This window comes from Podarcis cretensis (assembly GCF_951804945.1).
Source record: "Podarcis cretensis genome assembly, chromosome: 4".
NCBI classification, from domain to species: Eukaryota; Metazoa; Chordata; class Lepidosauria; order Squamata; family Lacertidae; genus Podarcis; species Podarcis cretensis.
The window spans coordinates 47,974,584-47,992,093 of record NC_137173.1 but is presented as its reverse complement, the minus strand read 5'-3'; the positions used below and the strand labels follow the sequence as shown (position 1 = coordinate 47,992,093).

The window sequence follows — 17,510 nt, the reverse complement described above, 5'->3', positions numbered from 1 at the left end:
AGTTTCAATATTTATCTAGCAACCATTTATTTTTCTTTTAAAATGAGCTTCAGTATAAACAAGAATCCCCTATTCACTTCAGTGAGTAAACTGAGCAGCTACACACAAACACTCAATGTCTCTCAGAGATGCATTTTTTAGGTCAGCATACACACATTATCATCTTCATATTGTTGATATAGCATGTTTTTGGTGTTCTGAAAGCACCTTACCGTAGAACAGTTATAAGCCATCTTACATTTCCTTGTGTGGAAAGTGAGAACACCATATGGGAACCTCCTATTGGGGAGAGTCTTATGACATTGTGGGATACTCCCCCGCATCCTTCCATGAAGATATTCACCTGAGAGGTACTTGAGCCATTTGGTGTTGGGATTACTTTGAAGATAATCAATTGGTTTTGTAAAAAAATCCCCAAGTATATTGGTATATTTTAGTCTTTGGAGAATTGCATAGGCTTCACTAATGTTTTGCTGTTTGAAAGGAGGGAGCAGAAACAGCCTCCATTAAGTGTTTATGCTCTTTAAAAGGACAGATGGAAACAGCCACCATTAACTCTTTCTCATCTGCACACAAACACAATTGGGAAGGGGCTGGTTTCTGCCATGGTATTTATTGTGGTGTTGCTTTTTAAGTAATCACTCCAGTTTATCGAAACTTCAATCAACTTAGTGTTGTAACCACTAAAAACTTTTCCACCAAGAGCCATTTATCTGATGCTTATGGTAGCAGTTTGATAGATATGAAGTGCATCCGTTTTGTGCACTGACCTTGGACAAAACACAGCTGAACGGTGACATTTTAAAAACCACCATGACTCTAATGGAATTAACTGGTATAAAAGGGAGCAGATATATTGGAAGCCTGAAGTGCCAGAGGGTCTATGAAGTGCCTTTTTTTTGCATTCTTTGTTGAATAAATCAAACTGTGTGATGTTTCAGGCCTGCCTGGTGCTAGGGCAGGGATACTCTGAGCACAATGCCAAAAGTAAAAAAGATACGTACTGTAGTTGCTTGTGTGACACAATGGAAGGAAGCCTCTGGGCAAACACTGAGTGCAGTATAACTGTATGTGTAGCCTGTGCTACTGGACTTTTGGTATCTCAATAAACCTACAAGCATTTTTTCATAGAGTACAGTGTGCATTGAACAGGGAGGGAGCAAAGAAATTGATGTGCTAGAGGGTCTATGACCTCTGCGTGGCAACTGCTCATGTTGTCAGCACAGCATGCAGGTGTGGACACCTGCAAAACAATGTCTGCAAAAGCGCTTTTAGAAAAAACCTCAAACTGCAGGGCTTACAGACTAATGTGCACACACAGACACACTTCACACAGTAGCATGTAAAGAGCTGCTCCCATCATTCCTACAAGTAGGGAAGTGGTAGCCAGTGGAGAATTCTATTCTCCTACAAATGGAAAAAGCTAATTGATGAGGATGAATGAGTTTAACTTTGTCCAGGAATGAATGGAGGATGGGGCACAACCACAATCAAAATTGCTGGAATCCAAGGGCTGATTTACTTGATTTCTGTACATTTCAATTTCAGACAGGATCCTGATTGCATAAACTGACTCAAAAACTGTATTTTAAGTTCTATCCATGGTGACTCATTCACACGTGCAGGTCATTACTTCCTGTTGCTGTTCTCAAATCATGAGCATATGCTTGTGAACAAAGTTTTAAGTGCATTGCAACTCTGTGGGTTAAACCACAGAGCCTAGGACTTGCCGATCAAAAGGCGCAGCTCAAATCCCCGCGATGGGGTGAGCTCCCATTGCTCGGTCCTTGCTCCTGCCAACCTAGCAGTTCGAAAGCACATCAAAGTGCAAATAAATAAATAGGTACCACTCCGGCGGGAAGGTAAACGGTGTCTCCTTGCGTTGCTCTGGTTCGCCAGAAGCGGCTTAGTCATGCTGGCCACATAACCTGGAAGCTGTACACTGGCTCACTCGGCCAATAAAGTGAGATGAGCGCCACAACCCCAGAGTTGGCCACGACTGGACCTAATGGTCAGGGGTCCCTTTACCTTTACCTTTACTACCTAACTGCCCCATTTTTACCAGGACATTCCTGGAATTACAGAAGCTGTAGAGCACCTTGGGTGGCTGGCCGCTGCCACCTACCACAACATGCACGAAAAAGGGCCGCAGGTTTGTGATGTACAGTGCCACTTCTAGAAGTAAATCAGTGTGTGGTGGTGGCGGTGAGCCCCTGGCACACAGCTGAGTGGTGGTGCAGTGTGGCATGCAGTAGTGGGCATGCACACACACAAGCCACTAAGGTGGCGTATGTGCAAGCAGTGGCGCGATGGGGGGCGGGCTAGCAGACAAGCAGTGGCGGCAGTGGGATGGGGGGGTACAAACCAGCAACTGGTGGCGGTGGGATGGTGTCGGGGAGCATGCAAGTCAGCAAGCAGCAACAGGAAGTTAGTGCAGCGAAAGGGGGAGAATGTCCCAATTTTTTCTTAGGAGGTGGTGGAGCAATTCAGTGGTTTGTTATTTTATTTTTAAAAATGAAACAAAATTGTGCTTATGGATCAGATAGATTCTTCATAAATTTCCTACGTTGTTCTCCTGTTTAACGGTGGATACAATGAATTCCAAAATAGCAGATACAAAAATAAAAGTTACTGTCATGCCAAACATTCATTATTCAAAATATAATTGTGGGTTTTAAAGACCAAGATATGCAACGTGGAGACTGTATACCATTAATGAATATTAACCAGGGTTAAGCTTTCTAATGTTATTTCAAAGGCATTTAGGAGATTCAGATTTAAAACAGAAAAGTTTAGATTTCATAAAGAAATTGAGCCCATAATTAATCAGCTACTCATATCATTGTAGCTGGCTTCTACAACCTATTTGGCAGTCACATTCCTCCCCCCCCCCTCCATTTGCATTTATTCCTACAATAATGAGAGGTGATGAGCTGATGATAAAGCTACATTTTTCTGGCTTCCAACTGTGTAAATTTATGCTTAGAGGCAGAGATGGCACATAGGTCTGTCATCAAAGGTCTTTAGTACAATCCTCCAAGAAGACTGTCAAGGTATTTGCAAGTTCTGCAAAACAGCCACAAACAGATAACATCTGGGTATGATGATTTTTGCTGGAAATACCTGTAAGCATTATCGAATGACACCCACATGCATAGAAACTTGTCTTCATATTCAGTTAAAAAAAGAACTTCAGGTGACATTACAGATAAGGTTTTCCTGTTTCCTGCAGGCCTTGTAAATTAAACTGGGTCAGAGCTAACATCGGCTGCTTCATCATCACACAAGTGTGTGTGTGGGGGGTGTCCATTAGTCAAAGTTCCTGCAGCCAACAATACTGCTTATTTTCTTGTATTCTGTGTAGACAGTTGAGCCAAAACAATCCCCTAGAAAACTTTGTTTACCGTGGTAGCTCCTATTTATTTCAGTGAGGCCTGCAGAGGATAGCTTCTTCATGGTTTCCTGTTCATGATTGCTTGTTGATGTTTTTAAGTTTTTAATTTTTTCACTGAGGTGTTCCTTGTTTTAAATTTACATTTTTCTTCAATTGTGTTCATATATCATAACATTCTCATTTTAAGATTTATTTATTGATTTAACACTAAAGACCATTTCCGAAGTTGTAATACAGGTAACAAAAGACAATTTAAAATCATGTTAAAATATATTGTTGTGATGGTAGTTTAGGTCCAGTTTGCTAATCTGTGACCCTGTAATTGTAGAGATTCAAAATCATAATGAATTATGCCATCATCAGTTCTACTATTATATTCCCAAAAGGTGAATGGGATTTTAAGGATCATTTTGGTTTTCGTGTTGCATTTCCAGAGCTCGCTGTCCCCCATCTAAGATTGTGCTACATGTATGTCAGGCATCATTTTTTTAAAAAAATAAGTGCAGCAAGAGGATGTGGTTGAAGGTTTTTTTAATGGTGACAGAAAACTTCCAGTAATCCAAACCAGATGGTTCTAATCTACTAACCTCATTTTTTAAAATAAATAAAAATGATTATGATACTCAGACAGAATTTACCCTATTTTGCATGGCAGATTTTTCTGAGGGTTGCTGCACTAGATCACTGTACATAATGTGAATGTGTGTGAACTTAATTAGATAAAATATCTGCTTATGTAATTTGAAAAATATCTGAGATTCAGAACAAGGAGCAACAATTTAGAGAAAAATATCACTTCAAAGGAAAGCGGGCATAAGAGTTCTGAGCCATGCCCCTGACGCTGCATTGTCCACATCTTTGGATGTTAGGCTATTCACCCAGTAGGGCAAAGAAGTGAGTACAGAATTTGCCTGCCTACTCACTTAGGTGACTGCATAATTTGCTCTTTTATGGTGTAAATGCATTGGTAAAGTGGCTAGTCTTTTTACAGTGGACATGTTGTCCAACTGGGATCAACTTGCCGAGGCATTAATTGATAAGAACTCAAGCTCTTATTAATTCATGTGCTTTCTAAGAATAAGTATATCTACTGCTTTTCCAACATCAAAGTGCTTTTCAGCAACTGAGAAGTGAATAAAAATAATAGAATAGATACCAAGAATAAACACAACAAAAATATAACTCAGTCAAAAACACTCTCAATGAGAAATTCCCAAGGCCAGATGTTTTTACAGTCTCTCTCTCTCTCTCTCTCTCTCTCTCTCTCTCTCTCTCTCTCTGTGTGTGTGTGTGTGTGTGTGTGAGAGAGAGAGAGAGAGTGTGTGTGTGTGTGTGTGTGTGTGTGTGTGTGTGTAAAATAAGTTCTGAGTGGGATTCACGTAGCAAATCCTGTCAGTGGAAGCCCTCTGCAAAGGTCTTCTCCTCTCCTCCCTGCATGCCCCCCAAGTGGCTTGCAGGGGTCAGGAGAACCCCCTCTGAACAGCTCATGGGGAAAAGGAAGGGGAATTCTCCTGTCTGATATGCCTGCATAGATGGAATGTTTGTAATAGTGCAATGTTCAGTTCAACCCAGTGTCATTTAAACTGTAGGAGAGATTACAGAGCCCACATGGATATCCTATGAGTGATATCCACCATTAGTCAAACTTACGTGCATAGATTTCATTAAGTCTGCTCCCAGTATGACTTAGTTGGACACCCAATATATCCAGGCCATCTGCATACTGAACCCGTGTCACTTGAATAACCTATACAGTACATTCGGTTCCATTCCTGCTCTAAAAAATGCGGCGCTGGGCCAAACATGGAGCAGCTTCAGTACTGGGGTTTTGATTACACTTTGCTCTTTCTTTTCTGCATTTAAGTCAGCAGGTTTCAGTTTTTAACATCTGTCAAACAGCTACTCAGCTGGTCCTAGTTATTTGTAAACTTCAGTGCGCTGGATCAACCTTGCATTTACTTTACATTTAAAAAGTCCTTTTACAGATTTACAGTCTGCTATATAAATGAACTGGAGACAGGGCAATCCAATAATATTTGAAATAAATTTTCCCCACTTTGCACTCAAAGGTGAAACCTCTGTGGAATTGACTACACAAAGTCCTTCACTCTATATTTTTCTTCCTTATTAACCTGCTGACTGCAACATCAGCCATTTGTGCTCATTGAGCTTACAAACCTTCTCTTCCAAAAATCCTAAGAAAAGATTTACTTATTTTTATTTATTTAGGATTACATGATATGGAGTATTTGCTGTGCATAAAACTGTCATTGGCTTTTTTAAAAATAAAAAGTTTAGGTTCAAAAAACCTGGTGGGTTGGGGGCTGCTTGGGCATGAGGTTGTTTATAAGCCCTGCTGTATTCACTGCAGCACTCAACCTCAGGTGATATAAAGCATGCAAAAAAGAACTTTCTGTCAGTTTTATTATTTCTAAAAAGGTTCCCCTTGAAGGAGAAGAGTGACCTTGTTCTGCTGAGCTGACATGTGCCATTGAATTAATGGCTGAGCTTCGCTTTAGGGAAGCTTGCAGAAACATTACAACTCTCGTGGCTGAGTTTGCTCTGCACATTAATCAGGTAAACCAAAATGATGCATCAAACACTCATTTAAAAGTAGTAAAATTCCTCCCTCTCCTCCACATTCCTTTTTTTATAAAAAAAATCTTCCTAAGAATTAGTGTACAGTTGGTCATTGCTTATGGTCAAGGGCACTGCTGGATGGATACAGTAAAACATAGCTGAGGGGACTGAAACTTTTCTTAATCTCCAGCTACTAAAGAAGCTCAAGAAGGAAGTTAGATATAATAGGGACAGGTTAGGACCTGTATTTAATACAAACCTTATCTCCTAGAACATATTTGCTCTAATTCTCATGACCATAACATTATTTGACATTATGATTCATAACAATGTGGTAGCAACATTGATAAAAAAGGAACAAAAGAGCTTGATCACACTTCCAATGAAGACAACAGGGAGTTTATCATTCATTTAATGGAGGCCATGATCAATGGCTTCAGGCAAGACAAACAGTTTCTCCCATTGACAGTGATTTTTATAATAGTCTGTTAATGAGATTTATGAAGTATTTAATAGTGCTTAAGGGTCCAATGCACCTTTTATTTTTCCTGCGTCATTTTGTGGTGGTCGTTAACTGAACGTAGTGCTCTTCTGGAGCTCCCAAAACTAAAGTTGTGATAGACATGTCCACAAAACAGATTTAAAGCAGATTGTGCCTGCACACACACACCTGTAATGAAGAAAGCATTCATCTAGAGCTTTCCCAGATTGTGGATCTCAACATAGTTGAACATCCCCATTTTTCAAATTTTTCAAATTTAATGACCAATAATCACATAGCATGGGGCAAAGAAGGTAAATGCCATCACAAAGTTGAAAGCCTTAGCTTAAAGAACTGAGATGCTTTCAGGAAATGGTTATTTATTATGTATGCCAATATCTGCAAAACATCTCCACAGAGACACAGCGACTAAACTTGCTAACAAAGTCAACCACAACCTGCTTTTTGAGACCAGATCAGAAGGCTGCCTTTACAAAGAGAGCATATATTATGTTGAATGCCCCAGTTCTATAATGTCAAAAAGCCCAGAATGGTTGGAAGCAGCTATGGACTAGGTGGAGTGCTTCCACAACTGCATGGCTCAGAATGGATGCATTCTGTCCCATAATTCTTAACAAAGCCGGAAAATGCCATGCACGAATAAAAAGAAGCGCCTTGTGAACAAAGCTGGATGAATATTTGAGATGTGAACAGCTCACTAAAGTCTCTCAACAGTTATGCTAAGATACTAACCCAGTTCCAAAGGAGCACTTATGGTGATGAAACAGTTTATGGCCATATTTAAAAAAAGATTTTGCACACGGGACAAATAAAAGCCAATGTTATAAAAGCAGGTGGATGAACCTCATTCCTGTTCAGAAGGCCAGCACATGATCTCCCACTTCTTTATCCTTTGTCTTAGTGGTGCATGAGGCTCTGTGTTGTCTTTCCTGAAGTGCATATTTACCATAGTTGCAATCTAATAAGCACTGATCTCATAGAACCCCCATTTGTGCTCATAGAAAAGCATAACTTGGTATCTTAAGGCTGTCTGCCTCACCAAATGCTAATAAGCTAGACAGATAATTCTTTAGTTAGCATAACCTAACAAAGCACAAGATACGGTTTATGGCTGTCTTGGGTCTGGCTGTAAGCATTAGTTCTATTAATATTTCCCAGTATTAAATGCTGATTATTACTATTGAGGAATGTGATGCAGGGATTAACTCTGGCTCTCAGGAAGTCCAGTGTACTACAGACCTCCCAGAAAGGAAGAATGAGAGTTAGTGATGATTTAGATGGGGAATGGAAAATACAACAATTATAACAATGTCAGCACCTCAACCAGTAACACATTTACACCTCCTGTCCTCTGTGCTGAAAACCTCTTCTCAAAAGTATACAGTAAAAATTAAGGAGGAGGGGAAAGAAGAACATCCTAACAATAGTGACAGGCATCTGTTGTTGTTTAGTCGTTTAGTCATGTCCGACTCTTCGTGACCCCATGGACCAGAGCACGCCAGGCACTTCTGTCTTCCACTGCCTCCCGCAGTTTGGTCAAACTCATGCTGGTAGCTTCGAGAACATTACCCAACCATCTCGTCCTCTGTCGTCCCCTTCTCCTTGTGCCCTCCATCTTTCCCAACATCAGGGTCTTTTCCAGGGAATCTTCTCTTCTCATGAGGTGGCCAAAATACTGGAGCCTCAGCTTCACAATCTGTCCTTCCAGTGAGCACTCAGGGCTGATTTCCTTCAGAATGGATCAGTTTGAACTTCTTGCAGTCCATGGGACTCTCAAGAGTCTCCTCCAGCACCATAATTCAAAAGCATCCATTCTTCGGCGATCAGCCTTCTTTATGGTCCAGCTCTCACTTCCATATATCACTACTGGGAAAACCATAGCTTTTACTATACGGACCTTTGTTGGCAAGGTGATGTCTCTACTTTTTAATTGACAGGCATACTTATATGTATATAGAGCCTTCAGTTAAGGAAAAGCAAGGTGGAAAAGCAAGCAAGAAGAAATGGGTGGCCAACATGGTGCCATCCAGATGTTGCTTCACCACAGTTCTACAGCAAAAACTGTATTGTTTAGCCCTTTGCAATTTAATTTATTTTTTATCAGCCGGCTTTGCTGATATACTCTTGATACTTTTAATGATCTTCTTGTTGTAGTATTTGTTCTTAAGCTGTACACTGCTTTGTTATCTCTTCTATGAAATTGTGATTTAGAAATATCTGAACAAAAAAATAATCCCTGATTTTTGGCTATTTTGATTCATGGGGTATTTATGAATCAGGACTTAAGAGTTCATAGTCCTTGCCAAAGCAGAACATCCTCCAGCAACCTCAACTCCATGTGACTTACAAGATGGAGGGCACCAGAACTAGCTTTACAGGGGCTGAATTGTTGAAAACATAGCAGTGAGTTGACCAAGAAGTAAGCTTGTTCACCAGCTCTCACATTCCTCTTCTCCTGGCAAATCATCCAATCAGAAATATTTTGGTGCCCAAAGGGAACCTCCTGCGTTCTTGCTCCTTCTTAATGGGTGCATGCAAACCCTTCCCTTCCCGCAGCACATTTTATGTTCAGGGGGATTAATTTGCTTAATGTAGTCATCCTTCCAAAAGAGAATCACTTAATTTTATGGGATTCTGAATACCAGTGTCAAAATCAATGGCCCATCCTCTTCCAAGAGACTTGCATTTGCTTTAAAAGCTTTTGTAAAACTGGAAAATAAGGCTCCCACATTACACCAATGGCTTCACCGGGCAGATACTCACTGAAGCTGATGTGGCGGCTGGCACAGGCGAGCAGAAGGACTCAGGAGTCACGTACACACACACACACACACTGCAGGCCCTCAGCTCCTCACTGTGTTTTTCTACACTGTTGTCATGGGGTTGAATGCATTTTAAAAGGTGGCAGCTATATTGATTACTTAATGGGGAGAAAAAAGAAGTTGGGACTGAGAATTGCTGAAGTAGCCCTGCTTAATGCTCTCCTGTGCAACAAGGCCATTATCGAGAATGGTGGAAACCATCCTGCAGCTCTTATTAATGTTTAATAAGTACGGCACAACACAAAGGTACATGACAAAATAGCCCAAGGCCTCTGCTCAGATAGGATAGAAGATTGTTGTGAGCCTCGAAAGGAATAACTGATTTCCCTCAGCTCTGGCTCTTTATGAGAACAGCAACGATAAGCATTATTTCCCCTCTGCTCCTCAGTGTCTCACTATCACATCGGCACTTCAATAAACAGGGATTCATCGTAGGCATCCCGAACGCTACAGAAAGGCACTGGCTGCTAAATTTGTATCATGGCACGAGCCTGTTCCTCAATTAAACATTGTGGTGAATTGTAGCCTTCCTTCATTTACCTACAGTGCTGTGGGGCATATTCAGCAGGACTGAAAAGTCAGCAAAAGGTGTTAATCCTGCCTAATAGGCCCATAATCTTTGATGCTGTGTGTGTTATATCACACTATTGAGATGCCTCTTACCACTTGTCAGGATATTGTTCATTGATTTAATATAGAAAATCTGTAAATGAAATGTTAACTGTACAAACTGAGGGGGATATCTGATGCCCATTTGCAAAAGGTACACACACACACACACACACACACACACCATATGTAATGGGTAGCAATGAAAATGCTCTGTTACCATGAATCAAATAAGGGGGCAAAGTAAGCTTGATATAAAATTAGAGTAAGCCAGGAGTGGAGAAGCTTTTGTAGCTCAAGGGCCACATTGACAGACTGTTCGGCAGCTATGTGCATGGGATGGATGTGATAACCCCAGGCCTGAAACTCTCACATGACCAGTAGTGGCTCACTAGGTGGGGCAGAGCCACTACACTAGTTTCCAGCAGATGGGGCAATGCTGCCTACCAGGAGGGAGGAGAGATGAGACAGGGAGATCAGTGTGCTGCAAACGCATTGGCAGACCCAATTTGGCCTTCCTGCTGGTGTGTTTGCACCATGATGACCTCCCCATTGCCCCCATTTTGGGGGGTGGAGGAGGTGTTGAAAATGAATAGCAATGCAATCCTAAGCAAATTTACTCTGAAGTCATTTCCACTGTACTCAATCAGATTTTTTTTCCACTAGTGAGATTGCAGCTCTAGATAAGGAATTATTCCTGAGCCTTGAGGATTAATGTGGGCTATAAAATCAAATAAACAATCAAAAGAGGGTTGCAGCTAGCAAGACTGATCTTCATGTGATTGCGAACTAGTTGTCCAAATGATAATTTTATTCCATCAGTAAATTGTCAATTACTCTTTATTTTTAGTTTCAAAAGAATGTAAAAGAAATGGGACCTAACACAGGTAGCAAATTTGTGATTTATTACCAGAATTGTAATAAGATGAGGCACCTTCCAGAGTGAAAATTCTCCAAGGAAGCTACTTTGTAAAGTGTACAGTTAGTGTCAATTGCATGAACATCAGTCTTAGAATCACCACTGCTGAACTTGAATGCACACTTGTCACTTTGCATAACGGTCAGCAATGCAAACATACCCATAATGAGACTCTTTCAGAACCAACCATCAAACCCTTGCAGAACCAAAAGGGCAATATGTAGACTCACTGAAACCAGTAGGGATTAAATTAAGCATAACACTAAATCTGGATCCAACTCATTGTTCCTACCTTATCCGTTGTTGATTTGATCGCAATTAAAAAACACTTTGTAGTACATTAGGAGTGTTTGGCAAACCTGCGTAGAAGAGAACAAAAAGTGTGTGTCTTAAGGCAGACATTTAAAGCACATCCAATGCACATTTGAAACACGTGACTTCCCCCCAAAGAATCCTGGACACTGTAATTTTCCCCTCCCGTAGCTATGGTTCCCAGCACCTCTAACCAACTACAGTTCCCACAATTCTTTGGGATGGGGAGTCATGTAGGTTGGATGTGCTTTAAATGTATGGTGTGGATTTGACCTTAGTTACTTTAAAAGTCAACTGTAGCTACCTGCTCAGGGTGAGATTGATGAGTAGAGCCAACCTTTGGGACTGGACTCAGGATAAAGGTAACAACTGATAACTTCCAACTCTGCAAAGTTCTGATTGCTCATCTATAATGTATTTGAATCGCTGACCATATGTCAAATATGAATGCATAACATGTACCAACTGGAACACTCAGCAAAGTTATGAAAACTTTGTATCAGCTTACTCTAAAAATAAATAATTATGCTAGTGTGTTTATCTATATATTTTTTTCTTTTCCTAGCGAGCAAGTAGCTTTGGGAACTTTGACCAACGCAGGCATCAGTCAGTTTCAAAGCCAGATGATTCATCTGAGGTTTGTATATTACTCAATCTAGTTATTTTACATAACGGCTCCTTAACTTCTGTACATGCAACAGAAAGCACATTGTGCAAAATACAGTGGATTTTGCACCAGCTGAGTGAGAAACTGACTGCTGAATTGAGTAAAATTTGTGCAGACTTAATGATTTGATGATACAGCACACAGAACCTTGGTTTTGGGAGGGGAAAACACTCAAACAGCAGGTTGCTATTGTTGAGAAGTTGTACATCTCATAGTCATCTATTGTCTATTGCCTGTTACATTGCTGGTGTTTAGTTATACACCCACCTTCCATAGTCTTGGAGATTTGCAGAGGCATGTCCAAACACAACTGGACAAGGGCCAACAGGGCCAACAAATCTTGCCTTGCTTTGTTGCCACCCAGAGTACTATCATCATTACCCTATTCCCCCATCGAAGTACAGGGGGAAGGGCCTTCTTACATTATGTTGAATTCAAAGCTCAGCCTGGCTGTGGGGTGTCCATGAGAAAGAGCAACCCTGACCTCTTCCACAGTGAAGCTCACCCTCATTACATTTAGTCTCAGACATTCAAAAAGTGCTGAGAAGTCTCCTGGCTCTCCAAGTATCTCTGAGGTTCAATGCAGTATCAGGGAAAGTCTTTAAATTTCTCCCATGCTTCTGAAGTCAGCCTGGTACTTTTCCAGGCACTGAAGAATGGCAGGAGCTGTTCTTGATTTTGTGCTCTTTCTAGAGCAAAAGATTCTTGCCAGTGGAACTCTAACACAATTTGCCTGTAATAAACAAACTGTAATTTAAGGGCAGAAAACAATGACTTGCTACATGTATCATCAGAAAGCTGCACCAAGAGACTCCTATAAAGTTTTAAATAAACTTTTTTTTCTTTTTAAAAAACCCAGATATGTGAAGCAGATGCTGTAAGTGATGGTGGAGAACTGGGACATAACAAATCACCAAATAGTGGGGGAAGCCTTGGAAAGAAGATGCGGGCCATTTCCATGACTATGAAGAAAAAGATGGGTAAAAAGTACATCAAGGCACTTTCAGAGGAGATGGTAAACATATCACTAAAATCTTTTGATCTTCTTTATCTGCTTGTGGTTTAACTTCCGGTTTTTAAGCTCTGCTGTCAAAGTTGCTTCATATTTAGCTGTGCGTGTCACTGTGTTCAGGCAATATCATAAACACTGCAGTGGTATTGCAAAACTAATATGTAAAGTAATTTTCTCCAAACTTATTGAACTATGCTTAATCACGCCAATCCACTTCTTTGAGTGAAATTTTTATGTGCAACTGATTGTGCATCTTATTTCTGCAAATGAAGGCTTTAGGAACGAAGTGGGGAGAAATGTTCAGATTCTGTTAGTGGCAGTAGATTCAACACTGGAATCCACCTTAAATCTTAGGTGTTGTAATTCAAATACTTTCCCTTATTCACTCCCATTTGGGAGTTGGAATGTTCAGATGGGGATGGGGAGATTACATCTCACACTGATTTGAATAAATAAATCAAGCAATTATTTTGTTGCAGACTTCCAATACATTAACTGAATTTTTAATAGAATTTCTGGGTTCCCATTGTACACAGTGGTATTTATCCCTGAGTAGACATGCATAGGTTTACACTTTGATGACTAAGCTAGAAGTTACCCTGAGTTGCTTTTTTCTCTATTTGATATTGTGTGTTATAAAATTTTTCTAAGTCTTTTTCACCAAAACAAAATGCCAAGTTGTTGTTGTTATTGTATTGAAATAATGCCTCTCTTTGACTACTGTTTAAAATCACTGGAAGCCAAAAGTAGTGCATAACTCCCAAAATGGCAGGTCTCAGAATCATGCCCCAAAGCTTTTTCTGCTAATCTCAGATGTGAAACAGCTGGCTGAAGTTACTTAGGGCAGAACTACACATTATTCAAAACCATGTGTAATAAAAAAAAAAAGGCTACTTTTCTAATGGAGGGTGGAAGCAAGAGTAGATGCTTAACTCTGTCTTTGCCAGCTGCTTGTCCCTCCCTCCCCAATCAGAACCTCAACTTCTTTTTCTGCCCAAAGCTTGCACTGTGAGAGTAAAGATGTGTCTGGATCTCTGCAGTAAGAGAGATGCAGTTTGGGACAGTTGCTATTTGGAGTGGAGAAGTAGTGGGCATCCTCCTTTCCCTTTTCCACTCAAAGGGTTCCCTTTGCAGCCATCAGGCTTGTGTGATATGGTCCTGTGGCCCTGCTTCTGTCATTAATTCAGTGCACATGGTACATACAATGGGGGACTCTTGATTAATATTACTTCACTTGCTCTGCTGTCTTTAACCAACAGATGTTCGGGCTGAGGCTAAGCCCCTTTGCAAATTAAATGCTGAGTTGATGATAGGCATAAATAATCAGACACATCTTTTGGCACGAAGGTGTGTTCAGTGAAATAGTCTAATGATTTGTATTCTGATATTTATTTTTAAAATCCATTAATGGCCCGGGGAAGACTGTGAAAAGTAAAATGGCAGAATGTGATGAAAGTACTAAAGTAGGCTATGAAGAATTACAAAAGAATCTCAGAGCCCAAGCAGAATGGAAAACTATATGGCAGCTGAATATCCCTTAACTGAAGAAACGCACCTTGGAAATATAACCCAGTTCTACATAAATATGGTTAGATACTGAATACACTATTACTGCCAAGTAAGGAAGTTTGGGAGTCACTGTGCATACAGTGGAAATGTCAATTCAGGCCACTGAAGTCTTGAAAAAGCAAAAAATGTTAGTGATTATTATTCAAGGTGACATAAAATAATATGCTAATTCTCTATATAAGTGAATGGTACAGTCTCTTGCAAAAAAGTGATAGCATGTGAATTGTCAAAATTGTCAGTGGTATGTTAAGTTTTTCACGTAAAGAGAGTCTAAATGAATATGATTTTTCCGTTTTAAGGACGGGAAATCCAATAGCCACAGCACGCACAACTGTGCATAAGGCAACAAAATGTGGTGGGTGAGCAATACCACACAGGAGTGCACATAGGAGGTACCATTTCTGAATGATCTTCCATGTGAAAGTGTCCAAAAAGAAAGACATCAAGGAGAAAAATTCTAGCTAAGCACAATTCCTACAGTCTTGTTTTCCCTTGCAGGGAAGGTTAGGTTGGGGGGGAACCCAGAGGGGAGCATTCCACAGTGTAATCTCCCACCAGCAGGATGAATGGGTAGCACTTTGGCATTGTAAAACCCTCATTCTGTTATGAGGGTAGACTCAGTCTAAGTTGTTGAGACAATCATCTGCAGTTTGGTAAAAAGAGACCAGGGTTTGACCTATATTGGATGCAATGGATTCTTATGGTGTAGCTTTAAAATTGACTAGATGTAAAAGAATATTACCAGAAGGCACACAGTTCTTTTTGATAGTGGCAGTGTGCACATTTGCCAATGAATCAACAAGCAACATGAATAGACTAGTAAGTAGTGGGGCACTACAGGTAGGGGAAAAGGCTACCAGCCAACAACAGAAACCCTCTTGTGGGAGCAATGGATGATATTTTGCCACTGTGAGAATAGTGGACAGAATACTGGGGTAGATGGGCCATTGGCCTGATCCAGTAGGCTCTTCTTATGTTCTTAACGAGTTACAGAAAAGCTTGTATGAGTTGGTCCTAATCCAATATTAATCCATTGTGGAACATAAAAATTCCCATAATGGGCATCATGGGGAAATGTGCTTCAAATCTCATCCTGTGTGTAGCTGCTTAAATCAGGCAGCTTTTGAGTCTTATCTGGGGCATCTGATCATTTAATCCCTTACTAAGCCAAAAGAAATTGCACTTTGTCATCAAGGTAATGCATCCTGCCACCCAAACATGAACTTAGAACTGCAGAACTATAGAAGTGGAAGGCACCTTAAGAGTCATCTAGTCCAACCCCCTGCAATGCAGGAATCTCTACGCAGGGTCACCCATCCAATCTGAAACTATGCTGGACCCTGCTTAGCTTTGTGGATCATGTAGTGGATTAATAGTGTCATCGCTTTTGTCTTACTCACCAAACCTAATAAGGTGAATGTGCTGTAATCTCCCAAGGTACATGCTACCTCTCTGTCATGCTGACTTCATATGTTGCAACAATAGGGAGAAGTTGCTTCCCGAGTTCCCCTTTTCTTGTGAAGTTATTGTTGCTTAATTATTTAACTTAGACAGTGACACATAGCAAGTGGCCTCACTGTTACAATACGTTCCCATTTTAAAAATAAAGCAGTCATTACTTTAAGCACTCTGGATTAAAAAAACACCCCAAAACAAATCATAAGCAAAGGTAACCAATCCTGTTAGGACATAAGAAGAAGAAAAAACCTTCAAAATCCACAATTTGGAAATACGTTTTCTCGGGGCCAACTAAAAAGTGTGGTAAGTTTTCCAGATCTTCTAAACTCTTCCTTGGGCAAGATGTTACAAAGAGGAAGGAGTGAAGGGGACGAGGAACAATTTAAAGTACAAAAATTCAGCTAGATGTTATAGCCGTGAGGTCAGTTTGTGGATTCAGTTCCAAAATGGAGATTGTAAGAAGAATTAGTCCCACCCAGGTGCTGCAGATAACAGCTTCCACACCAGGATTCTGGGATAAAGAAAAAATGGCTTCTCCCCATTTCAGAGAGATTTAAGACTGGTACCAGCTATAACAAATTTTAGATGAACCCAAGTTTCTGTTAGAATAAATGATTCCCCCCCCCTTTTGCCTATTTGTTTGGTTGCTACCTACAATGACGTACTTGCAAGGCTCAAAACCACTAGGATTTTTTTTAAAAAATGATGTTGCTCTGTTATGTCAAAGCTAGTAATTATAGCCTTGACATACATGTTTGTCCCTTGAATTCTGAAAAACAAAGTGATTTTCAATCTGACAGCAGTTGCCCAGAGAATGGCAGAGAGGAGTGATCACTTTTTCCAGGTGACAGGAATTGTATGTCTTCTGACAAAATTGCCTTCATTTCAGACAGCCTTGCTTTCTTTTGAGTTACTATATATGTTTAGCAAGCTCTTTCTCTTATTCCCACCACCACCACCTGTGCATGGCTTTACTAAAACCATAGCATGTGACATCTCAGCTAAAACATCTGTTCTCGCTGCCTATATCCTTCGGGGACAGGTTCAAGGTTCATGCATTGATATACAAAAGCCTGAACGACATGGGTGCAGGATACCTTATATCCCATTATCACAGCTCGATCACTGAGATCATCTGCTTGAGCACTGTTAGTTGTCCCCATGTTACAGAGGCCCAGCTGACCTCAACTAGAAGTTGGCTATTTAGTGTTGCTGGTCCCATGTTGTATGTAGAATGCTCCTCTAGCAGAGATTCAGCAAATATTCTCCCTTTTGACTTTCGGCTATCTCTTGGTGACTTTTTTATGCCAACATGCCTATGCAGATGTTTAAAATGCCCCTTGATTAGCCAGATATTTTAATGACCTCTTTGTATCACTTTAATTTTTTTTTTTTATATACTGTCATGCACCACCCTGATGCTTTGTGAGAGGGGGTATATGCATACATTTTTATAGAATTAAATAAACAAAATAACACCTTCTTCCAAGTTCTGTTTGGTCCCCATTCTGTTTTGCTGCAGGTACAATGCCACGTCTCTTATTAAATTTAATTTTAGCACATCCACATTTCCCAGAAGAATTTGGAATTTGTGACGACTTGGTGGTACTGGTTCTGCTTAAGTACAGCAGATGATGAACTAAACAGTGTGATATCTTTTGGCTTT

General features: G+C 40.4%; 1 protein-coding gene across 2 annotated transcripts in view; it reads left to right on the top strand.

Moving 5' to 3' along the window:
• Positions 1 to 17,510, top strand: part of SAMSN1 (SAM domain, SH3 domain and nuclear localization signals 1) — a 77,651-nt gene that overhangs the window by 40,698 nt on the left and 19,443 nt on the right. For both annotated transcript variants that reach the window (XM_079972069.1, XM_079972068.1), the window contains 2 exons: positions 11,704 to 11,775; positions 12,665 to 12,820. In XM_079972069.1, coding sequence (XP_079828195.1) covers positions 11,704 to 11,775; positions 12,665 to 12,820 — 228 coding nt within the window. The remainder of the gene's footprint in view (positions 1 to 11,703; positions 11,776 to 12,664; positions 12,821 to 17,510) is intronic.